Here is a 25,273-nt window from a genome sequence, read left to right on the forward strand (position 1 = left end):
GGACTGTAGTCTTCCGGAGGGCGAGGAGCGGCCCCTCCCGACCTCCTTGTCCCGGCGACAGCATTGCGCATGCGTAGCGGCGGTAGCAGCAGCGGACCCGGCTGGCAGTTTCTTCCTCCGGAGGAGAGACCCCTCTGCCATGGAGTCCTACGATATTATCGCCAATCAGCCTGTCGTGATCGACAACGTGAGTCTTGGTTCTCTCTTCCTCCGGCAGGGCCCGGCTAGCTGAGTCCCAAGGTTCCCCGCCCCGGCCGCTGACTCTTTGTCACTGGCTCGGCCTGTCAGGGAGCTTCGGCCATCCCCTTGTCCTTGGGGGAGGCAGTTCTAGCCGGTCCATAGGCCGGCGTCCCTAGGATGGAGGTCAGTGGAGAAAAGGGCCCCATCCCTAGCCCTCGGGTCATGGGGCCCATGGCCTGAAGGGCCTTAACCGCCCTGTGGGCGCCCCGGACCCAGCCCCTTCACTAGATCTGAAGACCCTATTGGATCGCGTAGCTGTCCATCTCACCTAGCTAGTCCCGCCCCTCGGGCTAGCCGGATGGGGCAGCCCTCAGTGGGGATTGGCCAGCTCCTCAGTCAATCTGTTGGAATGCCGTAGCATTTCCTCTTTGTGTGGGGCGGGGTAGGGCAGCAAGGAGTGTCAAGGATTGGCCCCGGGACTCCCGTGGGTGGGACCGGCGGGGCAGAGTCCCGCCCCTGGGTGGGGAAGGGCCCGATCTTGTTTAGTGCTGGGCCTTGGTGGGGTGGGCCCTGGGGAAGGGCAGATTCCGCCCCTGGGTGGGGCCGGATGGGGATCCCCGGGAGCTTCCCTGGCCTTAGTTGTTTTTGTGGTCACTAGTTGTAATCCTGCCGGTCACTGAGCTGGGAGGTTCCCCACCCCCTGGACCCCCAGCTTTGGGAGAAGATTCAGCTGTAGCCTCCCAAATGCCCTCCTAGCGCAGTGGATGGTGAAGGGTGAAAAGCCCGTGGTGCTTACGGGTGCTGGTGCTCAACCTAGGCTTCCCTGTCTCCGAGGCTCTGGCTTAAAGGAGGTGGAGACAGACTCGAGGAGGGGAGGGATAAGCCGCCCAGGAGCCCCGAGGGTCAAAGGAAAAATCCACACTGTGAAAGTCTCTCTTACTATTCATATTTGGGCTCCTGGGCCAACTAGCCTCCTCCAGAAGTAACTGAGATATCTACATCTTCTCTTTGTCCCCTTTTGTAAAATTAGCAGTTGGTAAATTGGCCACAATTTTTTTTAATATCCTTTAAACAGTGCTAGGGAGCAGAAACAGCAAGTCCATCAATTTGACCTGATCCCCTGGCTTGGGTTTTTTTTTTTTTTTGGATTAATGTGTAATCTCAATTCCAATTCTTTCCATCATTCTCCTTGCTCTTTATTATAAGGGATAATCAGTTCTCCCTGGACTGAGTACGCCCTTCTTCCTTTCTCTAATAACATATTAAGTTGTACTTCAGAGTAACAATGCTATTATTAATTTTGAAACTAGAAGACTCGGCTATTGTCTTTTCACTGGGGAAATATTTCTCTCCCTGTGCCAGCACATCTACTAAAAGGGAAATCTGAGAAACTTGACATTGTCCTTAGGACACTGCTGAAAATATACCACATTAAATTTAGATTTGAGGCCTTAATGAATTCTTAGTGTTTGAAATTCAGAGCTAGTTTTTGATGACTCTTTAGCAGCTATTTTTAGCTTTCAGGATGAAGAGTTGAATGGACCATATTAGATAACTGAATCAGGTATCTATTTTGATGACATAAGTATTTATTGATGGAAATGGGTCTCATAGTTTTAGCATTTTACAAAGATCCTGAAATCTTTTGCCTGGAAGCTAAAAATTCGGTACTAATGAGAAGGCTGGATTTAAGGAAGGAAAGAAAAAGTAGATTTTTTTTTTCATCTGCTATTCTGGCTTAGGTACCACTGATATCTAACATACCCTGCTTCATAACACAAAAGCTACCTAGAATTAGTGAGAAAAAAATTAAATTGCTTTTGAAAGTATTGTGAGTAATTATACCAGTGTGAAGTTGAATGCTGTGGGAGAAAGCATAATGGACTTGAGTCCAAAGACCTGGATTTTTATCTCAATTCTGCCACGACTTTTGGTATGATGCAGAGCAAGTCATTGTGGTACTGTAGATGGAGCATTGGCTCTGTAAGTAAGGAGGATTTAGGTTGAAATTTGTGACCTTGGACACACAGCAGTGTAAACCTGCTTGGTCCTCAGTTTTTTCATCTGTAAAATGAGAGAGCTGGACTGCAATGTGGCCTTTGAGATCCCATCCAATTCTAGATCTGTGATCTTTATATGTCATTTCTCCTTTCTTGGCTTCAGTTTCTAGTACAAAATGGGGGGGGGAGGGCTGTACTCAATTATCTCTAAAGACTCTCTCAGCTCTAAAATTCTAGAATTCCCTAATAGAGGAATCTGTCAGCCAAGTATGCTTGTGGAGCACATTTTGAAAACTTCCTACTACAGAAATCACTGGTGCAAATAAGTTTGCTTTAAAATTTAAAAGAACTATTTTTCAGCTTTCTTTGATCATCATCTCCTATCCCAAGTCCTTAGTGACTTAAGAATTCAAAGGTTAGTTTTCTTTGTAAAAGATCAAAGTACTAAACAGTCTTGAAGTTTTTTTTGTGGTTTTTTTTTTTAATGACTCACAGTATACTGGAACAAATAAGGCTTTGGACTCTGAGGAGCTAGGCTGAATCTTAGCCCTGCCTCTCACTTGTTGTGTGAACCTGAGCAAATCTCTTAATTTCTCTGAACTCTTCAGTATCTTTATCTATAAATTGAAGGACTTCAACTAGATGACCTCTCCAGTCTCTTTCAACTTTAAATCTGTGTGACTCTTTGCTGTAGATGAGATACTGTCAAAAAAAAAAAATCACTCTCAAACCTTCAGATATTCATCATTAAGAAAATAGTTATTTCACTCTTAAAACTTTTCCAACCCAGTGATTCTAGAAAAATCTTAGAAACCTTAAAATTAACTAGATAATGAAAGCAATCCAAATCATGCTATCACATAGAATTTGACACTCAAAGTCTTGGTTTGTACCTGAATGATATCTTGAAAGATTGAGTAAAGAAGAGGTTTTAAGAAATGTTATGCCAATCAGCTGAGTGTCTCACACAAGTCTCACACTACCCAAGATGCTATGGGGGTCCAGAAAAATTTGGAAATGGATATGAGAGGAAACAGCCAAAGGCAGTTGTAAACACCTTAACATCATGCTGTTCCCAGTGATTTAAGTGTAGGACTGTATCCTTTGAATTCCTCTGTTGACATTGATTCCCAGCTTTGTCTATAGAGAGACTCCTCTCTTGAATTCTTGTCGGCATTTACAAGGATGAAGAAGGCTCAGGGCTGCACAGCTATAGCATTAAATAGTGCTTGGGGTAAATTTTAGTCCCATTCCTTTGGCATTCTGAATATTTTTGTATTTCTGGTGCCTGCTGAGGAACTTGTGGTTTGTCTTCCCACATTTCAGCACTGAAATCACTCGGTTCCTTGTAGCCATGGCTGGCAGTAGACTCTAGTTCTTCTCAGAGATCAAATATTTAATGAACACTTGTTTTCAATGAGCCTGCTGCTATGTGTTTGTTTATTTGACTTTTGCTATGGTGAATGGCAAAGAGTGTGGCAGCTCATTTGCCAGGTAAAAAATTTCTAATTATAAATTACTGTTAAAGAAACTGGTGTAATTCTTTTGTGTGCTGTAGTGGCTTGGCTGGAGCAGAACAGAGATGGTACTACTGCTTATCCCATCTCTACTTCACCCAACCTCTTAGCAGGTCCATTTTTTCCCCCTGACTGCCCTTGAATGCTCTGGGGTTGAGTGTGATGCTACCTCATACATTTTAAAATTTTTTATTTTTTTTATTTTTGCATTTTTTCAATTATATGCAATTTTTGTATTTTTTTTTCAATTACAGCAAAGAGGTTTCATTTATCCTTTTGCAAATTTTTTGTGTTCCACATTTTTCTACCATCCTCCATTCCCTCTCCTTTTCTTATGGCAGCAAACAATCTGATATAAGTTGTACATATACAATTGTGTTTAGCAAATTTCCATTAGTCTTGTTGTAAAAGAAGAATTAGAACGGGGGGGGGCACCATGAGAAAATTTTAAAAAATATAAAGGAAGGGTTTTTTTGTTTGTTTTTTACAAGGCAATGGGGTTAAAGTGGCTTGCTCAAGGCCACACAGCTAGGTAATTTTTAAGTGTCTGAGGTGGGATTTGAACTCCTGACTCCAGGGCCAATGCTCTATCCACGGCACCACCTAGCCGCCCCTTAAAGAAAATTTTAAAAAGTAAACATTCAGACCCCATAGTTTTCTCTAGATGTGGATGGCATTTTCTTTAACAGGTCTCTCAGGATTGGCCTTGATCACTGAGGTACTGAGAGGAATTGCCTCCATCATAGTTGATCTAAGTGTATGTTGTTAATGTATATAATGTTCTCTTGGTTCTAATCACTTCACTCAGCATCAGATCATGCAGATTTTTCTAAGCATTTCTAAAGTCTGTCCACTCCTGCTTTCTTGCAGAACAATTGTACTCCATCACATTTTCTTACAGAACAATACTTTTTTTTAAGAAAGATTTTATTTTGAGTTTCACAAATTTTCCCCATTCTTGCTCCCCCCCCACAGAAGGCATTCTGTTAGTCTTTTTTTAAATTTATTTTTTATTCTCATTTTGTACAAATGTTTTTTTACATTAATAAAATATTCTTGTTTACAAGTAAACAAAATATCCCTTCCCCCATGAATATAGATAGACTTGCTTGGGCGAAAAAAGTAAAGGGGAGAGAAAAAAATTAAAATAAAAAAAATAATAGTAATAATTGTAGGTATGGCCAGGTGGCGCAATGGATGAAGCACCAGCCCTGGAGCCACGAGAACCCGAGTCCATATCCAGCCTCGTAAACCCAACAATCACCCAGCCATGTGACATGCAAGCCACCCGATCCCCACTGCCCTGCAAAAACTAAAAAGAAGGGGAAAAAAAAGACCCAAAATAAAATAAAATAGTAATGATAGTAGGGGTGGCTGGGTGGCAGACAGAGCATTGGCCCTTGAGCCAGGAGCACCTGGGTCCCAATCCGGCCCCAGACACCCAATGATCACCCTGCTATGTGGCCCCAGGCAGGCCACCCAGCCCCACTTGCCCTGAACCCTCCCCCAAATAATAATAACAAAAAGTGTGTTTCAGTCTTTGCTCCAACACCATCAACTCTGTCGTGAGTGGATCACATTCTTTATGATAAGTCCATCACAAAAGTTACTTCCATATTTTTCCAACGTTGCCATTGCTGATCGCAACTCCCTCCTTTCTTATTTCTCCACTACCATGTACTATATTTTCTCTCTCCTTTCACTCTGACTCTGCTGTAGGGTTGCTGAGTGGCGCAGCAGACAGATCCCTGGTCCTGGGGCCAAGAAGCCCTGAGCCCCCATACCACCCCTTAGGCCCAGAATCCACTTGGCCCTATGGTCCTGGGCAGGCCATCCAATCCCAGCCCCTTGCAAGAAGTAAAAAAGAAAATGTGTTATATCTGACCACTGTCCCCCCATGGTCCATCCTCTCCTCCTTTATTCACATCCCCACCCCTTCCCCCTGTTCCCCCCTCCTTCTTGCTCCAGTTGTCTATACCCCATTGAGTATATTTGCTGTTTCCTCTCCTAGCCATCTCTGATGACAGCAATGGTTCCCTCATTCCCCCTTGCCTCCCCCCTTCCATATCATTTCAATAGCTCATTGTAATAAAAAAAATCTTATTATGCGAAATATCTTGGACTATTCCCCTGTCCTCTTTCTTTCTCCCATTCTATTTCCCTTTTTTTCTATTGACTCCATTTTTACACCATATTTTATCTTCGAATTCAGCTTTCTCCTGTGCTTCAACTATAAAAGCTTCCTCTACCTGCTCTATTAACTGAGAAGGTTCATATGAATATTATCGGTATCATTTTTCTATACATGCAGTTCATCCTCATTAAGTCCCTCATATTTCCCCCCTCTCCTCCAATCTCCATGCTTCACCTGAGTCCTGTATCTGAAGATCAAACCTTCTGTTCAGCTCTGGCCATCCCAAAAGGAACATTTGAAAATCCCCTGGTTCATTGAAAGTCCATCTTTTTCCCTGGAAGAGGACATTCAGCCTTGCTGGGTAGTTCATTCTTGGCTGCATTCTAAGCTCTGCCTTCCGGTATATTGTATTCCAAGCCCTACGAGCTTCCAGTGTAGCTGCTGCTAAGTCCTGTGTGATCCTGATTGTAGCTCCATGATATTTGAACTGTGTCCTTCTGGCTGCTTGTAATATTTTCTCTTTGACTTGGGAGTTCTGGAACTTGGCTACAATATTCCTAGGGGTTGGTTTTTTGGGATCTCTTTCTCGGGGGGATCGGTGGATTCTCTCCATTTCTATTTTGCCCTCTGCTTCTAGAATATCAGGGCAATTTTCCTGTAGTAATTCTTTGAAAATGATGTCAAGGCTCTTTTCCTGATCATGACTTTCCGGTATTTCAATAATTTTTAAATTGTCTTTCCTAAGTCTGTTTTCCATATCAGTTGTTTTTTCAATGAGATATTTCACATTTTCTTTTAATTTTTCATTTTTTTTTTTTGGTTTTGAAGTATTGATTCCTGATTTCTGGTAAATTCATCAATCTCCCTGAATTCTATTCTTTGTCTGAAGGATTTGTTCTCCTCAGAGAGTTTTCTTATCTCTTTTTCCATCTGGCCAATTCTGCTTTTTAAAGCATTCTTCTCCTCAATAACTTTTTGAACTGTTTTATCCATTTGACCTAAGCTGTTTTTTAGCATGCTATTTTCTTCAGCATTTTTTTGGATTTCCTTGACTAAACTGCTGACTTCATTTTCATGTTTTTCCTGTATCTCTCTCCTTTCTTTTCCCAGTTTTTCTTCCAACTCCCTCATTTGATTTTCAAAGTCTTTTTTGAACTCTGTCATAGCCTGAGCCCAATTTCTGTTTTTCTTGGGAGTCTGTAGATGCAGGAGCTTGTGCTTCCTCATCTTCAGACTGAGTATTTTGATCCTTCTTGGGCTCATTTGTAAAATATTTCTCAATAGTCTTCCTCTTATTTCTCTGCTTGCTCATTTTCCCAGCCTGGGCCTGGTTTTGGGGTGCTTCCTGAGCTTTTGGGACACTCCCACAAGGGTCTCAGTGTGTGAGGCTGTCCTCCTTCCTGGTCTGTGAATGACCATAAGCGCCCCCCTCTGCCATGGGCCTGCTTCTGTTTCCAGGTCTGGGCTGCCGAAAGACTAAGCTGCTAGCTGTGTGCCCTGAGGGCTGGGCTCCATGTGCTCGCTCTGGCAGAGGTCCCCCGCTGTTCCCCCACTTTGTGCCCGGTGCTGCCCAGGGTGCAGCTCAGGAGACTCCCCCGCTGCTGTGAGCTGTGACTCCCAGCACCCTGGTGCTGCCTCCGGGAGGCTGAAGTTCTTTCCCTCTGGCGGGCCGCCCCTCCAACCCCAGGGAGCAGAGCCTTTCTGCTCTTTTCCAGGTTATCTTGAGTAGGAGAACTGCCTCACTGGGTCCCTTTGTGGGTTCTGTGTCTCAAAAGTTTAGTTAGAGTCCTTAGCTTATGAGTTTTATCAGAGAGCTCCTAAGACTGGATCCCTTCATGTCACCATCTTGGCTCCGCTCCCTCCATTCTGTTAGTCTCTACATGATTCCATGTTATACATTGATCTCAGTTGAATGTGATGACAGAGAAATCATATCCTTAAGGAAGAAAAATAAAGTATGAGATAGTAAAATTATATAATATAACTTTTTTTCTAATTTAACAGTAATAGTCCTTGGTCTTTGTTCCAAGTCCATAATTCTTTCTCTGGATACAGATGGTGTTCTCCATTGCAGATAGCCCAAAATTGTCCCTGATTATTGCACTGAAGGGATGTGCAAGTCCATCAAGATTGAACATCACCCACATGTTGCTGTTAGGGTGTACAGTGTTTTTCTGGTTCTGCTCATCTCACTCAGCATCCGTTCATGTAAATCTTTTCTAGGCTTCCCTGAATTCCCATCCTTCCTGGTTTCTGATAGAACAATAGTAGAACAATAATACTCTTAACACATTATCTCATAAATTATTATCAGCACTGCCTAAGCTTCTTAGGAACCACACCAGGCCTTGGACTTCTCAGGAATTTCAGCTGTCTGTTTCCAATTCAGCCAGCGCTTCCATTCCTTAAAAAACAAAACAAAACAAAACAAAAAGTGTTCGGCTAGGTGGCATAGTGGATAAAGCACTGGCCTTGGAGTCAGGAGTGCCTGGGTTCAAATCCAGTCTCAAACACTTAATAATTACCTAGCTGTGTGGCCTTGGGCAAGCCACTTAACCCCACTTGCCTTGCAAAAACCTTAAAAAACAAAACAAAACAAAATAAAATAAATATTATTGAGCAGCTAGGTGGCGCAGTGGTTATAGCACTGACCCTAGAGTCAGGAGGATCTGAATTCAAATTCAGCCTGAGACACTTAATGTATGATCTTGGGCAAATCACTCGACCACCATTGCCTTGCAAACAAAACCCCTATAAATAAATAAATAGAGAGATAGATAGATAGGTAGATAAATAAATAAATAAAATTTGTTGTCTTTTTTTAGCATCATATTACAAACAAAAAGAGGAAGAAAATCAACAAAACTGATTAATATATTTAAAAAGTTTGGACATGTATACAATGAATAAATAACACTTGTGGATCAGCAAGCTTACTGTGTTCTTGCTTTGAAAGAAAGAAGAAAAGAAATGAATATGATATCTTAGGCTGCTCTGAAATCTAATTCTTAGTGACACTCTTTGCATAAATTTATTCAAATCAATTCAATAAACATTTGTTAAGTATTTGCTATGTTTAAATTTCTGTGGTATTTGACTGAAATACAAATAAAAAGACTCTACCTCTTAAAATCTCAGAGTTTTCTATCCTGTGCATCTTCCAGGAGTTCCTATAACCCAGAGAACAGCAATGGGCAATCCTAGACATTTGAGTTAGGTAGTTTCCCAGAAGTCCCCTTATAAAGAATTGTTCGCATCACTTCATTATGGTGTCTTCTCAATAAATTGCACAACCAAAGTCTTTGAACCCACAACAGGATAATTCCTCTTTTGCTCCACTTGTGGCCAGTTTCTGGCTGAGGCTTTTTCAGGCCTTTATTCCTGCCTTTCTTGGAATTACAAGGCAGTTTTTCTTCTCAAATTGACCAGTGAACAACTTCAAAATCTGTCCCATACCTGCTTTAAATTAAGCTATTGGATCTTCTCATATCCTCTTTCTTGGCAATGGTTCATCATTACCATTTGCTCAGAGAACTGGCTTGTTCTGCCTTTCATGAAACTCCCTTTCCCTCTTCTTTAACCTCTTTCTACTTCCTTTACCTAGTCTCCTTACCAAGAAGAAGCCCCTGGTTGGTTGGTCAGTCTCACTTCCTTTCTGGAACTATTGCTAAGTGAATATAAGCGTTTGATGCAAAAGGAACAAGTTGCCATTCTGGTCTGCCATTCCCTATGTATTCTGAAAAGGGCAGGATTGTGGGCTAAAACAAAAAGAATGGAATAGGCCTGTCCCAGTCATAGTCCCGCAGGGTGGAAGAGAGTACTGGATGGGTTGAGGGTGTCTACGTAGAGCATTGCTCAGCCTCAGACATCTGTTCTGCATTATGTTGGTACCTGTTCCTAAAGTTGATGATTAACTTCCAGAGCCATTGAGTGATACTAAATGTGCAGAATTAAGATTCGTAACTGTCAATTATAGGTATTGTACCCATACCCACCCTAGAGCATTAAAGGCCAAGACCAATCCTCATGGTCTGAACTAGCCTTTCCTCCTTACACAAGAATCCTCTTCTCTTTCCCTGTGAAGATGAGCTAGTAGGACATTGTACCATGTACTTATTACATCTGCCTTTCTGGGTCAGCCTCATTAGATAGCATCTTATATAGATCAAATTCAACATCAGTAGAACATTTTAGAGGACTGACCTGCTGGTGATTCAGTAAGATTAGAAGAAAGGTTACATGCATCCAAATTTGAGTTCTCAAAACATTTAAAAGCACTGTATAGTTATATGTTGGAAGAATGCATTTTTCCCAAATGTTCAGGGAAGAATTCATAGTTACTTCCTTTGACTCTCCATAGTTTCTCCTAAATTTTTAACTTTCTTCACTTCTCTCCCCAGGGTTCTGGTGTGATTAAAGCTGGTTTTGCAGGAGATCAAATTCCCAAGTACTGTTTTCCAAACTAGTAAGTTGCACTATGACTTATCAGATGTGGGTAGCTTTGTCATTGTGGGGTCAGACTCCTACATTGGGAACCTAGGAAGAGTTGAGAAGACAACTCAGATACTTGGGACAATAAGGAGCAAGTGTTAGCTTCAGAGATAGTTGGCATGGTAGGACCACTTATTTGGTTTAATATGAGAGGCCTATCTCTCCAGCTGATTCCTGAAATTCTAACAATAGCAAGTCATTTATTTGGTTTAAACATTGCCCTGAAGTCTTCTTTTAAAATGCATAAATTCCTCAGAATGGCAATTCATTTATTCAGGAACCATTTCTTAAGACCTACTATACTATGCATGAGAGAGAACCAAGTTCATACACCTGAGTGAGGATGAGTTTCTCATAGCTTTCCTCTTTGACAAGAAAGTTCAGAAGCAGAAGAGCAGTGGAGTGGAAACAAAAGGCCAAGAAGGCCACCTTTATGGACCTCATAGTTCTGTCTTAGCCCTACTCATATATGAGGACCACGGAGGACAACCTATTGAGGTGTGACATTCTGTTGGAAATTTGATCAGATCCTTTTCCCCCTTTGATACTTATATGTAAAGTATGTGTTGGGGGGCTGGGGAGGAGAGGAATTTGGTTTACTTAGTTCAGTTTTTAGAGGGGGAAAAGAGATGGACACACTGACAGGATGTTTCTATGTGTCCTGTAAAATTGTCTTTCTCTCTCTCTCTCTCTCTCTCTCTCTCTCTCTCTCTCTCTCTCTCTCTCTCTCTTTTTTGCAGCGTAGGCAGACCAAAACATGTCCGTGTCATGGCTGGAGCCCTCGAAGGGGACATTTTCATTGGCCCCAAAGCAGAGGTAATAAACTACAGATGTAGTCTTAAGCCATTAAGAGCTTTCCCTTCCAAATCTTGAAACTGACCCCACCCCTTCTCCCAGAGTTGGCTGTCTCAGTAAATGAACATGTCCACAAAAAGAAACAAGTTTCCTTTTAGGATCTTCCATGTAGTTCCCATCGCACCCTTCACCTCATCCCCCTCCTCACACCAACAGCCTCCTGATCCTATTCTGGCAAGCAGTAGCATAGGCTTTAAATTGAGACTCTGTTTTTTGGATTCTGTCAGTGACATGCAATGAAATTCAATGTTAACAAAAATTGATTGCTTCTCAGTATCTTGGTTGTAAAATGGATATAGATATAGTGATAAGTGTTCATATAACTAATTCATTATTGCTAAAGTTGTTAGTTAATTTCTACTAGGAAGAACAGCAATATTTTTACTGCTGGCTTCAGCCTTGGCCTTCTGGGTATATGTGCATGGGAACTAGGAAATTTATTATATTATTTTTGGTCTAGATAATGAGCACAATGCCCTACACCTATTGCTTCAGGTCCTTATGGTCTTACACTTCTAACAATTCAGCAGTTGAGGCAATGATGGGGAGGTTTGGTTATTGGATTGTTACAGAGGAGAACTTCTTTAACTTGTTTGAATCATAGAGTTTTTGAGTAATAAGCTGCCTGCATCTGACCCATTCGCAGAATAACATATTAAAATGCACAAAATAAATTATCTAGGAATACAAAGAAAACCAAATATATTGAAATATGGTTACCAAACTACAGTTCATAAATCCCATGTTTAAGAACCTCTCTCTAGAGCTATGGAAAAAGCTCTTAGACTATAGGTTGAGTTTGGAGGAGCTGAAACCCCATCTCCAAAAAAGAGGATTAAATATCAGACTGTGTATTATATTCTGTTAAAAGCAAATACATTAAATTGAACAAGATAGTAAAAAAAGAATTTTATGTATTTGTTTCAGGGCTCCCTTCTGAAATTTTTTCCCTCTATGTATTTTTTTATATTTTATGACTTCTCTCCTAATTCCCAATAACTCTTCCAATATGTCTTGGATCTTATGACAAGTTAGAATCATCAAGCAATATGAACCAACATATTGACCATATCTGTTAACATGTTTCATTCCATACCCAAGTTGTGTTTTTCTTTTTTTCTTTTTTTAAAATGAGGTAGTTAGGGTTAAGTGACTTACCCAAGGTCACACAGCTAGTGTCAAGTGTCTGAGGTTGCATTTGAACTCAGGACCTCCTGACTCCAGGGCCAGTGCTCTACCCACTGCATCACCTAGCTGCCCCCTGAGGTGTTTTTCAAAGACCACATTTTCCTCCTCAGTCCCTTCCCTTTTCACCCCAAAGTAAACACAATGTTGAGATCTCAGGACTGCAGCTACAAGGGTTGCCTGGCTCCATAGAAATGCTGCTTTCTGCTCATAGGAGCACCGTGGGCTGCTGTCCATCCGTTACCCCATGGAGCATGGCATAGTGAAGGACTGGAATGACATGGAGCGCATCTGGCAGTATGTCTACTCCAAAGACCAGCTTCAGACTTTCTCAGAAGAGGTGAGAGTTGAGATCTCAGCCTTGGGAAGCATTTAGCCAAGATCCTGCTTGTTGGGGGGTGTTTGTCAGCTGACCCACTCCTACCTCAGTACTCCTGTCAATGAGGAGCAGTGGTGCGGAGATGACATTCATGTGTGGTGTGGCTGTTTCACCAGCATCCGGTGCTCCTGACTGAGGCTCCCTTGAACCCACGAAAAAACCGGGAACGTGCAGCTGAAGTGTTTTTTGAAACGTTCAATGTGCCAGCCCTCTTCATCTCCATGCAAGCTGTGCTCAGCCTGTGAGTATGAATAAGTGCTGACCCAGGCACAGCTCCCTCCATCCAGTCAGCCTGTTTCACCTGACAAAGGTAGAGTGGTAGGAAAGGGAAAGACAGAGGTATTGGAGCTGAGTGCTAACCATGGAGGAATTGGTCTATGTGGAAACCAATCTTTATCCAGTCAAATTTCTGTCCGCTCAGGTTGGCATTTAGTTCCCAAAGGACACAACCAGGGGTAGAATAAAGGTAGGAAATGCTCATCCATGAATGTCTCACTGAGCCCACTGGGAGGCCCAGAAAGGACCATGCCCCAGACCCTTCCTTAAAGCCCCCTCACCCCACCCCCCTTACTCCTGTGTGCCATGTCTTCAGTATGATTTATTTCTGGAGAGCATGGCTCTGCCCAAGGAGAATAGAGATGCCTTCTCTCCTGAGGAACCCAGCTTTTCCAGTATTCTGTGAGAGGGATCTGGGGTGCGGGAGGTGGAGGGGCAAAGCTTGGGTCTCGGGGAGGCTAGCTACCTTATTGTGGATGTTTCTCAATTTCACTTAGTAATGCAAGGAAGGAGGTCCAGCTCCAGGGAGGCTATTGTAGAAATAATGATGATTATAATTATGGGTATGTAACATTTCCAGGGCTACAAAGTACTTTTCTTGCAACTCTGAGGAAAGTATTCATTTAATGAGCATTTATTAGGTACCTAGTTTGTGCCAATTACTGTGCTGGGGTACCTACCTTAGGGATACCAAGACCAAACAAAGCAGCCCCTGCCCTCAGGGAGCATCAATTCTTCAGGGGTTAGGGAAAGGTGAAAGGACCAGAAGGGGGAACAGTTTATGAGTTCCCCTCCAGGCTTGTTTTCTTTATTTTACCTGAGTGGGCTTAGAGTCAAGGAGTTGAAATTTCCTCCTTGCCCATGAATGACAGACATTAACTTTGGCTGGAACTGGGCAGCTTGCTTAAGAGGAATGGATAAGGTCAGACTATTGATTCCTGACCTCTGGTGTTTCAGATATGCAACAGGAAGGACCACTGGAGTGGTGCTGGACTCTGGAGATGGTGTTACCCATGCAGTGCCCATCTATGAGGGCTTTGCCATGCCCCACTCCATCATGCGCATTGACATTGCTGGCCGGGATGTCTCCCGTTTCCTCCGTCTCTACTTGCGCAAGGAGGGCTATGATTTTCACTCATCATCAGAGTTCGAGATTGTCAAGACCATCAAAGAGGTGAGCTCTGCCCAGGATGGGAACACTAACAAGAACTATGTACTCAGTATCCTGAGCTCCCAGCCAGGAAGGAAAGAATTGAAAATAATAATAATGTAGAATCATAACTAACACTAATATAGTGATCTTAAGGTTGCACAATGCTTTACAGAAACACTTTTCATCGAAACTTCACAACAACTCTGTAAGGGAGATGTTATTATTATCCTCATTTTACAGAGGAGGAAACTGAGTTTGAGAAGCCCAGGGTTATATAGCTAGTAAATGTCTGAGGAAGGATATGAATTTAAGTCTTCATGTAAGTCCAGTACTCTTATCTACTATACTATCTAATTGCCTCCAAGGAGAGGCAGTATCTTTGGGGAAGGGAGAAATAGGGAGGTCTCTAAAGATATGCCTTCCAGCAACTCCCTCTTCCCTACCAGTCCACCTGTAGTGGGAAGAGCTTCTCATTTACAATCAGATGGCCTGGGCTTGAGTCCCAACTCTGCCGATTGTTATTAATTCTTTGTATTTCTCATTTGCAGTGAAGCTTTGCTTCTACTAAAGTTCTATTGATTTCTAATGCCTTAGTGGCCTGGAGGCAGGCCTAGGTTCAAAAAGGCAGCGCCAGGAGAATACAAACTGTGATGTGTTTTGTCAAACTGGAAAATCTTCCAATGCAAGCCAGGTGATGGACTCTATATTGGCTGTTTAAAGACCAACCTAGCTAAATTCTAAGAGACTTATCACTCTGGTGCTTAGACAAAGGGTAAAACATGTTTTGGTCAGAGCAACTCTTAAGGAGACCTTCTGCTAGGTACTAGAGAGGTCATGACCCTTTTTTGTAGAAGAAAGAGCACCTCTTCCAGCCCTGTGACAGATCCTTGAAGTATTGAGGGAGGGGCCACATGGAAGGCCACAGAGCAAAGGCTGTGCACCTTGGTCACAGCTTCTGTCCAGCCAAAGTGGAATAGAGGCTCAACTTCCTGATGCGCTGCCCTCTGCTGGCCATTGCCAAGATGTGTGCCTTTACCACCTCACCCACCCTCCTCTCTTTACGGAAAGGGGAAATCTTAGAGAGACCTGACACAGGAGCCAGTGAGCATCCCAAGGCCACATTCCTCACATGAAAAGCTGTGAAAGAACTGGAAATTTCCCAGGCCCATTTTTTTCAGCCAGTGTTATCCAAGTAGTCAGGGGTTGGACTAACAATAAAAACTGGTAAAAGGAAAAGACAAGACATTAGTCTCAGAGCCATTTCTCCTTTTTTAAGATTTTATTTTGAGTTTTACAATTTTTCCCATTCTTGCTCCCCTCTCCCTACCCCCCCACAGAAGGTAGTCTGTTAGTCTTTACATTGTTTCCATGGTATACATTGATCTCAATGATTGATGAGAAATCATATCCTTAAGGAAGAAAAATAAAGTATAAGAGATAGCAAAATTACCTAATAAGGTAATGGGTTTTTTTCCCAAAATTGAAGGTAATAGGGCGGCAGCTAGGTGATGCAGGGGATAGAGCACTGGCCTTGGAGTCAGGAGTATCTGAGTTCAAATCTGGCCTCAGACACTAAATAATTACCTAGCCACGTGGCCTTGGGCAAGCCACTTAACCCCATTGCCTTGAAAAATCTAAAAAAAAAAAACCACACAAAAAACAAAATTGAAGGTAAATAGTCTTTGGTCTTTTGGGGCAGCTAGGTGGCACAGTGGATAGAACACCTGTCCTGGAGTCAGGAGTACCTGAGTTCAAATCCAGCCTCAAACACTTACTAAATACCTGTGTGGCCTTGGGCAAGCCACTTAACCCCATTGCCTTGCAAAAACTAAAAAAAAAAAAGTCTTTTGTTTTTGTTTAACTCCACAATTCTTTCTCTGTATACAGATGGTATTCTCCATTGCAAACAGCTCAAAATTGTCCCTGGTTGTTGCACTGATGGAATGAGCGAGTCCATCAAAGTTGATCATCATCCCCATGTTGCTGTTAGAATGTACCTTCTTTTTCTAGTTCTGCTCATTTCCATTTTTTCTTATAGAAAACCTTGTTGTTGAGGCAGAACTCACAGGCTAGATGCCACAATTTTTGTTTCTTGTCTTGTGCTTTGCCCTACAGAGAGCCTGCTACTTGTCCATAAACCCACAGAAAGATGAGACCCTGGAGACAGAGAAGGCTCAGTACTACCTGCCTGATGGAAGCACTATTGAGGTATTTGAAGAGGGCATGAACCCACTAGGGACCCTCGGGACAAATCTTAGCCTGAAATGGGGCTACTTATATGGAGACCCAGGTCTGAAAAATCAGCAGCTTTTTTGCCAAGTCCTTGGAAATCTAAAGCTTCTTTAATGCTTCCCCAAAATCTGTAGTTGAGGTTGTAAAAAGTCTAGAAAGCCAGAAACAAGAGACAGTGGTACTGGGAGCTAAGGATAATCACAAAGCAAATAATAGAAACTCAGACTTATTCTCTTTTACTTCTTGATACTTAAACATTTTGAACTTTGTTAAAGGAAAAAATGAGTTTTCAATAGAAATACTCAAGAATTGTTCTCAATGGACCAGAGAGATGATCGATGCTGACAGAATAGGTGGAGGACAGGTTTGGCTGAGGTTTTAGGCAAGGGTTACTTGCCAGTAGGGTCTTGCTAAGATCTTGCCCAAGAGATTGCTTTTCTTAGCAGTATTTCACCCTCCCAGAGAGGCATGCATTAAGGACCTATAAAAACCTAATACATTTAACGGTTATTTCATAAGCCTAGGCTTTCTAATCTCTCTGAGTTCTATGGTGGTGGTTCTTCCTTTCCTAAACTCCTTGGGGAAACAAGAGGCTCATAGCTTCTCTATCAGCCCCTTGCCACTTCCTCTATGGCTGGCTTCTTGCTCTGCAGATTGGCCCCTCCCGATTCCGTGCTCCTGAACTTCTGTTCCGGCCAGATCTGATTGGTGAGGAGAGTGAGGGCATCCATGAAGTACTCGTGTTTGCCATCCAGAAGTCAGACATGGACCTAAGGCGCACACTCTTCTCCAACATCGTGCTTTCAGGAGGTTCCACCTTGTTCAAAGGTTTGTCATCACTCTCTGATTAACCAGCTGCTCAGCCCTTATGGTCAAAGGGAACTAGGAAAATCACTTGGGAATTAACTTTTCTGGTTTCTGCAGGTTTTGGTGACAGACTACTGAGTGAAGTGAAGAAACTGGCTCCTAAAGACGTGAAAATCAGGGTAGGAACAATCTGGGGCTGGGACAAGGATGGGGACAGGATTCTGAGGGTATGAAAAGCCTATATAGGAATGGTTCCCCCTGGAGCCTCAGACTGCTGCCTCCAATGGCCACAGAAGAGCAGATTCTGTTCTAAGTCTCTGATAGCCATACCTCAGATTATGTCTGTTTTACTTTACTCATTGCTGGGAGAGAAATTCTAATTCCCCCAAGTGTCATGGCCTTAAGCCTGTGACTCTTGGAACTGCCAAGAAAAGCAGGGAAGAGGTGGCTGGTTTCTGTTTCTGCTCCCTTTGCCCCAGCCTAGGAGACTCCCCAGTATGTGAAGAGCCTGTGTCAGCCCGGTGATATGGAGACTGTAGAGGGAAAACAGTTGGATAGCCTGAGTCTTTGCTGAAAAGTGAAGCATCTGTCATGATGTCCATTAGGGCCAGACTTTTTGCAGGGTGGGGTGTGTAGCCTGTGCAACATCATGGCTTGATTCTTCTTACCACCTGCCTTTAGGGGAGGCAAAGGGAGGGATTTGAGTCTCACCACTCTTTTTCCAATCTCTTCTCAGATATCTGCTCCTCAGGAGAGACTATATTCAACATGGATTGGGTGAGTAGTCATGGGAATAGGAGGAAGGCTGAGGCCTGAGCTCAGGAACAATTTAATTTGGTTTTAGCTTAGATATTGCCTGGGCCACATATAAGCCACTCATGCTGCTCCTTTGGGTTCCTTCTGTCTCAGGGGTTCCATTCTGGCCTCTCTGGACACCTTTAAGAAGATGTGGGTATCTAAAAAGGAATATGAAGAAGATGGCGCCCGATCCATCCACAGGAAAACCTTTTAATGTTTGGACGACACTTTTCGCCTCTCTCTGAAGTTAACTCCACTTTAAAACTCGCTTTCTTGAGTTGGAGTGTGTGAGAAGCTGCCTGTATGTGGGTATGTGTGGATGTGGGTGTGGGTATGTATGCGTGTGTATGTGCGTGTGCCAGTGTGGCCCGGGGAGCCCGGTGCCCAACAAAAGACGGTGACTTCCCCCCACGATGGAGCCTAGGACCCAGGGGTTGACCACTAAGTTGCTCCTGAGAGGGGAGAACACCTGGCTGGAGTACCCCATTTCTTTGTCTATTGGTCCTTTTTCTTTCTTTTTGGGACTATGTTTACTGCTGTAGGGAGAGGAGGAGGGCAAACTGAACCACCCGAGAGGAAGACCTTGCTACCATCTCCCTGACCACCTTTCAGGTGGCTGGAGCTCAGGCCTACCACCTTCCCTCTGCTCCTTACTGTTACTTGCTGGCCACTTGATCGTAGGGACCTGTGCGGGAACTGTTTGGTTTTCTTGCTGCTTTTGTTTATGGAATAAGGAGAAGCACACTTGGAGCTGTTTCAGAAATCCTGGGTTAGAGAAATAAGGTGAGAGGATAGGAATTTTTGGGTTTACCTAAGGGTCAGGACCACAGGACAGAATTGGAGAATGGGGGCTTCACTGGCTGGGATAAGGTGCAGATGCCCAGGCCAAGTAAGCACCTTCCTCACAACATCCTTGCTGCTGCTCTTCCTCTGCTCTGTAGAACCTTGAACAAAATTGAGAAGGGAGAATTTAAGGAGCCAGGATGGGGCTAACCTGCCTTTTGGATCAAGTTGCACTCATGGCAGGTGAACCAGATGAGGAGGGAAGCTAGGGAAGCTGCAGCTGCAGGCACATTAAATGTGGTTCCTCCATCTTTGCTTCAATGCAGTTCAAGTAAAATCCTATTTGCCATATGGTTTTATTTATTATTAAAGTGTTTGGTAACCTCCTAATCACTAAGAGGGCTGAGGAGGAGGTGGCAGCAGCAAGGGGAGCTCCCTAGTTGCTTACTGCCTGCCCTTTCCTAGTCTCCCTCCTTACACTAATGTTTACAGCACCTAAGCTTAGAGTAGTAGCCCAGCCCCTGGAGAGATAAGGGACCCGCAAGGTCCCACTAAGTACTATTAATAGTATCCTACTGAGATAGTAGACATGGGCACTGGGACCAGTTGGAACTGAAGGTTTTGAGCAAAGGCATTCTGGTCAACACTCATCCCTTTCTCCTGCTCACAGCTCTGTCACCAGATTTTCTCAAGTGGGCTTTTCTGGTGCATCAGGTACCAGTGTCTTCACTGGGGTTTTGTAGCTTTGTCTCAAATTGAGCCAGGAAAGGAAGTGAAGGTGCCTTATCCCTGCAGCCTCACTAGGGGTGGTTCTCAAGCAGAGGTGAAAAGGAGCCTGGTCTCTGGCTTTCTTGGCTGAAAAATGTGGACAGGGTGGGCAGATTACCCTTGAGAACCCAGTGGCCTGGCCAGCCTTGTGTTTTGCTTCGTGCCCTTAGCTTCACCATGGTCCCCAGGTTTAGCAAAGAAAGCAAGCCAGAGCTATAAGTTGAGGTGGAGAAAATCTGACAGAGGGTACAGTCTGGGCCCCTCACCTGCTGACTACCCAGGAGAACTGGAAATCACTGAAGAGAGATCTGAATAGTAGGGAGTTGGCATTACTTAACTCAAATCTAGCTCAAGCAGGGACTCCAGGCAACGTGATGCTTTCTTTTCATGCCTGAAGAAAGGCAAGCAGTGCCCCATCCCTTGTCCAATGACATGGTTTTACATTCTACCATGGGTCTGTTTCAGTTGAAGCATCTGGCTTGAGCCACCCCTCCCTGAATAGTGGCCTATAATCTAGGAACCCCTTGGTGCCTATTTGCCTTCATTGATACTTATGGCATTGTGAATAATCATGTGGCCCTCCTTTGATGCGTTACAGGCTCCTGCCTATCCCATTTCTAAATTCCAAAGATGCCAGTCAGTGTCCTCTTCCCCCCAACTCCACCGGGACCAAAGGCCCCAGCCAGTGGGGGGGCCCAAGTGTGTGTGAAAGCAATGTGGCAACCAAACTGCAGTGTGCTTCCTTCCACCTTCCTTCTCAGCCCCAGCCTCTGCCCTGCACAGCCTGTCGCCAAACCACGTTGCCTGGTGGTGCCCAGTGTACTTAAATAAAGTTGTTCCATAGATGCTTGTGCCTGGTTCTTTCTGTAGTCAACACACTAGCCAAGGCGATTCACAGTGAATGGTACAGCATCAGATCAGGGCTCCTGCACCAACAGCTGCTGACTGTCAAAAAAAAGAGGCCCAGGCAGGAGAAAGGACCAAGTAAGGACTCTTGTTATGGTCCAGGCTTGTTATATGCTTGGCATTCAGTATTCTACACTGCCTCTTTGACCACACTGCCCCCATACAAAAGCCAATCCCAATCTGCCCCTGACAGAAGAGGCCTAAGGAACAAAATAATGATTTACTGGCTTTAATGAGTCCCTGCAAAATAAGCCCGTACCTGGGGAGGGTAGAGCACTGGGTGGAAAGGATCTAAAACGACTGAAGTTTGGGGAAAGGAGGCACCAACAAAATGCCACCACCTTGACCTTCAGTCACAGGCCACACACGGGGTGGGGGGGTTCATGGAGGCCCACCTGGCCATCTTTACAGGCCTCTTCTGCCCAGGCAATTAAGGCCAAATCAAGTCTTTGAAAGGGCCTGAAGGCCCTCAGCCCTCCTTGCTGTGCACTCTGTGCAGGTGAAAATGGAGCGTTTCATCCAGTATCTGTGTGTTGGACATTAAAAAGGGGGGGCAGTAGCTTCTCCCCCACTCAGTCCTGCCCAATTCCTGATTCTTTGCAGCTACTTCAAGCAGCTGATGACCAGATCCTAAGAACCCACTTTGTAGCTTTTGCCCTGAGTTAACTGCCAGGAGGTGAGAGGAAGGATGGAGAACTGAGACCTCAGCATCTGGGTCCAAGGTTTCATTCCCCAGCCATGTTACTTCCTGCTGTACCTGAGAAACAAAGCCAGAGAAAGAGCCTGAGGAGGAGCTTCCAGGCTCCTGGCTTGGGTAAGAGAATTGGGCAAACAGCACCATGTCTGCCTTCCCCTGAGGCCCCTCAGACAGTTTTAACATCCAGAGCCCAGGGCTTGGACAGACTCTGGCGCTGGGCCTTGACCATGTGAAGTCGCCTCCCATGCAAGGTGAACTGGGACCAAGTGATCAGCTGCAGCAGTGCACACATGATGGGCACCAGAACTAGCAAATAGAAGCATCCCTGACGTAACGTCGATGCCCGAGGTGGGGCAGGGGGATCCAGCCAAGGCCTTGCGCTGCCTACTGGGGTCAGCAAGGGCTGCTGGAAAAGATCGTGACCTGGAACAGGAGAAAGGAGATGTCAAGTCAAACTATCTTCCTCTAAAGAGGGACAGGGCAGGGCTGGGCAAGATGCCATCAAGCTAACAATATTCCCTCCCTATCTGGGTTCATCCTTTCCTAGAGTCTAATGGCCCAGGGATAGCTGGTTGGGATTGAGCTAGAGACCCTTGGAAACCTGAGGGAACATCACCCATTTCTTCAGCGGCAAAACACACCTGTATAGAAGCAAAGTAGCCAAGTGCCCAGCAGTGGAGCAAAGGTCTGGCCAGGCTTGGTCACCAGTGCCACCATCCCAAATAGAAGTGCTGATGCAGCCTGCTTCCGGCGATTCAGCACCAAGTCCTCATCCACCAGGTCTGTGACCACCAGGGTCAGCAGCTTACAGGTACCCTCCGTGAACACACGGTTGCTGCAGATGGGCAGAAGCCATGGCATCATTAGAAGGGGGAAAAGGAATATATGAGTGGTCTTGGACTGGATTGAATAGTGAATGAAGCCAGTGTGGAGAGTTTATCAGGGCCAGCAAAGCACAGGAATGAAAGACCCTCAGAAGGACAACCAACATAGTCAGAGGTGGGTAAAAAAGGCAGGGCTTGGAGGGGTCCCTGTCTACCTGGCAATGAAGATGCAAAGGAGGTGGAGGTGGTCTGGTCCAGCCAGTAACATGAGGAGACTGAGGCCCAGCTTGAGAAGGAAGAGTCCTCGAACTACAGCGTAAACTCCCCACCTTTGGCACAGTGCCAGGAAGTAGAGGTTGTTGAGATGAGGAGCGATGTAGGATACCCCTAGTGAAAAGCTTCTATAAGTTAAGGTGAGCCAGCTCCCTCCCTTTTGTTTAGGAAGGCCCTAAGGTGGTCTCTGGATAAATTCTCCCAGATGAGGTTGGCTTGGGGCAGAGGCCCTGGCACCTCCTACGCTCCTCCCTCAGCCCAGGGTACTCTGATGATCAGTTGATGACCACAGAAGCCTGGAGCCCCAACCTCCCCACTTAACTCTGCAATGCCCACCTGCTCCAAGTAAGAGGAAAGGCAGGACCTCAGGATAACTTCTCCCAGGCCTCCATCTCAACTGAACAAACCCCCAGAGCCAAGTCCCTAACATGTCAGCTAACTAACTCCTTTCCTGCCTTTCATCTGGATCTCATCCCCAGTGAGAAGTAAAGTCAAGAGTCAGGGGAGTTCAGATCTAGGTGCAAGCTCTGCTACAAAGGTCCTCCAAGAGACTCTCGCCTCAGAAAGGTCGTTCTCGTTTGAGGAGGACCTCGCTGCCTTGGGTTTGCAGGGGTTGAACCCTAAGTGTAAGATGTCTTGTCTGGGAGAGTCAACTTGTGTTAACAGCCTGGAACCATCCCACCCTCACCATCTATGTCCAGCTCCCTCCCACTCACCCAGCAGGAAGGAGCCTGTAGAAAGAGAGATCTGGTCTGACAGCAGGTGCTCCAGAAAGAGGGGGAAGAAGTTGCTGTTGAAGTGGCAGTGGAAGACCTGGAACCCAACAGGCACCATGAGGAGGAACACAGATGGCAAGAAAACTAGGTAAAAGGAGGCCTACCAGAAGGAGCCCCAAGCTTAAAGGCAGTCATCATGGAAAGTGCATATACACTGAAAGGGCAGACCACCTTTTTGCAAAATGGGCCAATTAAAAAGCAAAAAAAGTCTTGGTTGATGACTATAATATCATCCCTAAGGAAAAGGTTTAAATTTGTGTGAAACCCAAGGGGAATGGCCCCAGTCAATCACAAAACTGGGAGAGTTCTCCTAATCCCATTCCAAAAATGACAAACTAGATTATAATAACCTAGTCTTGACCTTCTCCTTTGTATATGCTCAAAGAGATCTATCTGTTCTTGTTCATTAGTATAATGAGCAGGGTGGGGAATTATATAGGAACCAATGTATCAATTAGATTTGTGACCCCAGCCTACGATTGGCATGAAGGGGCAGCAATAAAGTCTTTCAAAGTGCATAAAAGAGCTTGTATGTTGGGATTTCCCCACCCCTCTCTCCCATCATGAGAGGTGTGCCATTTTGTTAAGATATCTTAATAAAAACCATTTTAATCACTCTGGAAAAAAAAATTTGTGTGAAGCCCATCTTTCCCACAACAGATGGGAAATGCTGAAAACTCAGAACAGAAACTGTCCTACCTTCTCCTGACTATGCTGAAGAGTCATAGGAATGAAAAAAGTCACATAGTTGTTATTGAAACTGGCTAGTTTTTATTAAAGGACTTGAATCTTAGTAAAATAATATCAATACTTTCAAATGTGACCTCTTGGTTTGCACTGTTGTGAGCGAAGACACTGGTGGCACTGTGGATGCATGAGATAAACCAACACAATGCCAGCAAGGGACTGCTGAGACACAGATACAATGGTGGAGACCTGGGTGAGCTGGGTTTCACGTTGTCCCAGATGGCCAATTTTAGAACACAACTTTCTAAACTGAAGTCTGTCACAGATTCCTGAGCTGTCGAAAATTATCAGACCACAAAGTAGTGACAATTCCAGCCTCGTCTGATCCCTTCTTTTAATAGAAAGGGAAACTGAGGTCTCAAAGCACAGTGACCTGCCCAAAGATGACAGAATAAGGCAGTAGGTCTGTTTCCTCTCAGGCTAACACTCTTTACTCTCTATAGGGTAAACACATGTTATAAGATTCAGAGCTAGAAGAGATTTTAAAGATTAAGGAGACCAAACTCTCTCAAACTCCACATGAAGCCCAAAGATGATAAGCAGCAATACAAGGAGTACAAGTAAGTAGAGGTACCAGGATCTGAATCCAGACCTTCCACCCACCAATCCAATCTTCCTTCCACCATGCCAGGCTTCCTCCTCTATCCACGTTGGTCTTACTCTTTAAGGCTCTCCCCTCCAGGGAACCCACATGTCCACCCCTTCACCACAGTACAGTCCTCACACTAGGATAGGGACATTGTGAGAAATTAGGAAGTCCGTACCTGCACCAAGTTCATGCCTACAAACCAGAGGAAGTTTCGGTGGCGTGCCAGCTGCTGGAGGTACTCTCCTAGAGTGACCTTCTTTTCCTCCTCATTTGCTGATGATTTCTCCACATCTGGGCTATAGAGAGAGAGAGAAAGGGACAGACTAGGGCACTGCAGCTCTCCTCCCATGACTTTTGAAACCATAGCTCCCTGATTTCTCTTCCTTTCTCCCTCCCACTCTCCCCTTAACCTTCTCTCTCTCTCTCTCTCTCTCCCTTCCTTCCCTTCCCTGTCCTCTCCTCCCCTCCGTCTTCTTTTCTGAGCAATCCATCATTAGCCTAGACATAGACAGAGAATTAGAAGTCAGGCCACAGAGATGAGTGGCCAAAGGATATGAATAAACAGATCTGAAAGGAATTAACTATATGAAAGATTGTTCCAAATCACTAAATAAGAGAAATACAAAACAACTGAGGTTTCACCTCACATCCAGCAAATTGGCAAAGATGACAAAAGATGGACATAATCACAGTTCAAGATGCTGCAGAAAAACAAGCAAACTAATTTACTATTGGAACACATTTGGTAATTATGGTTAAAAAAAGTGACTAAAAAGTCTCCACTGCTAGGGATATACCCCCACCCACCCATATCCCCCAAAAGAGAAATCAAAGACAGAAAGAATGTCCCTATTTATACAAAAATATTTGCAAGAATTCTGTAATAAGATTTTTTTTGGATAT

The 25,273-nt window shown here is 44.4% G+C and overlaps 2 protein-coding genes across 2 annotated transcripts in view; one reads left to right on the plus strand and one right to left on the minus strand.

Moving 5' to 3' along the window:
• On the plus strand, positions 1–20,404 carry ACTR1A (actin related protein 1A). The gene is made up of 11 exons (XM_074233821.1): positions 1–187; positions 10,232–10,296; positions 11,063–11,138; positions 12,577–12,702; positions 12,858–12,982; positions 13,975–14,191; positions 16,286–16,378; positions 17,056–17,230; positions 17,327–17,388; positions 17,946–17,986; positions 18,119–20,404. The coding sequence occupies exons 1-11, from the start codon at positions 140–142 to the stop codon at positions 18,219–18,221; spliced, it is 1,131 nt and encodes a 376-aa protein (XP_074089922.1). The 5' UTR covers positions 1–139; the 3' UTR covers positions 18,222–20,404.
• MFSD13A (major facilitator superfamily domain containing 13A) overlaps positions 17,125–25,273 on the minus strand; it is a 14,098-nt gene continuing 5,949 nt past the window's right edge. Inside the window, exons 5-9 of the mRNA XM_074233820.1 lie at positions 24,546–24,666; positions 22,975–23,071; positions 22,201–22,372; positions 21,803–21,996; positions 17,125–21,584 (exon numbers count right to left, since the gene is read on the minus strand). Of these exons, the coding sequence (XP_074089921.1) occupies positions 21,328–21,584; positions 21,803–21,996; positions 22,201–22,372; positions 22,975–23,071; positions 24,546–24,666 (841 nt within the window). The 3' untranslated portion in view covers positions 17,125–21,327. The remainder of the gene's footprint in view (positions 21,585–21,802; positions 21,997–22,200; positions 22,373–22,974; positions 23,072–24,545; positions 24,667–25,273) is intronic.

Source organism: Macrotis lagotis, chromosome 4 (assembly GCF_037893015.1).
Source record: "Macrotis lagotis isolate mMagLag1 chromosome 4, bilby.v1.9.chrom.fasta, whole genome shotgun sequence".
NCBI classification, from domain to species: domain Eukaryota; kingdom Metazoa; phylum Chordata; class Mammalia; order Peramelemorphia; family Peramelidae; genus Macrotis; species Macrotis lagotis.

Coding starts and splice junctions, on each gene's coding strand:
- ACTR1A (XM_074233821.1), top strand. CDS start 140: ATGGAGTCCTACGATATTATCGCCAATCAGCCTGTCGTGATCGACAAC. Junction 11,139..12,576: donor TCATTGGCCCCAAAGCAGAG/GTAATAAACTAC, acceptor TTCTGCTCATAG/GAGCACCGTGGGCTGCTGTC. Junction 17,987..18,118: donor CTATATTCAACATGGATTGG/GTGAGTAGTCAT, acceptor CTTCTGTCTCAG/GGGTTCCATTCTGGCCTCTC.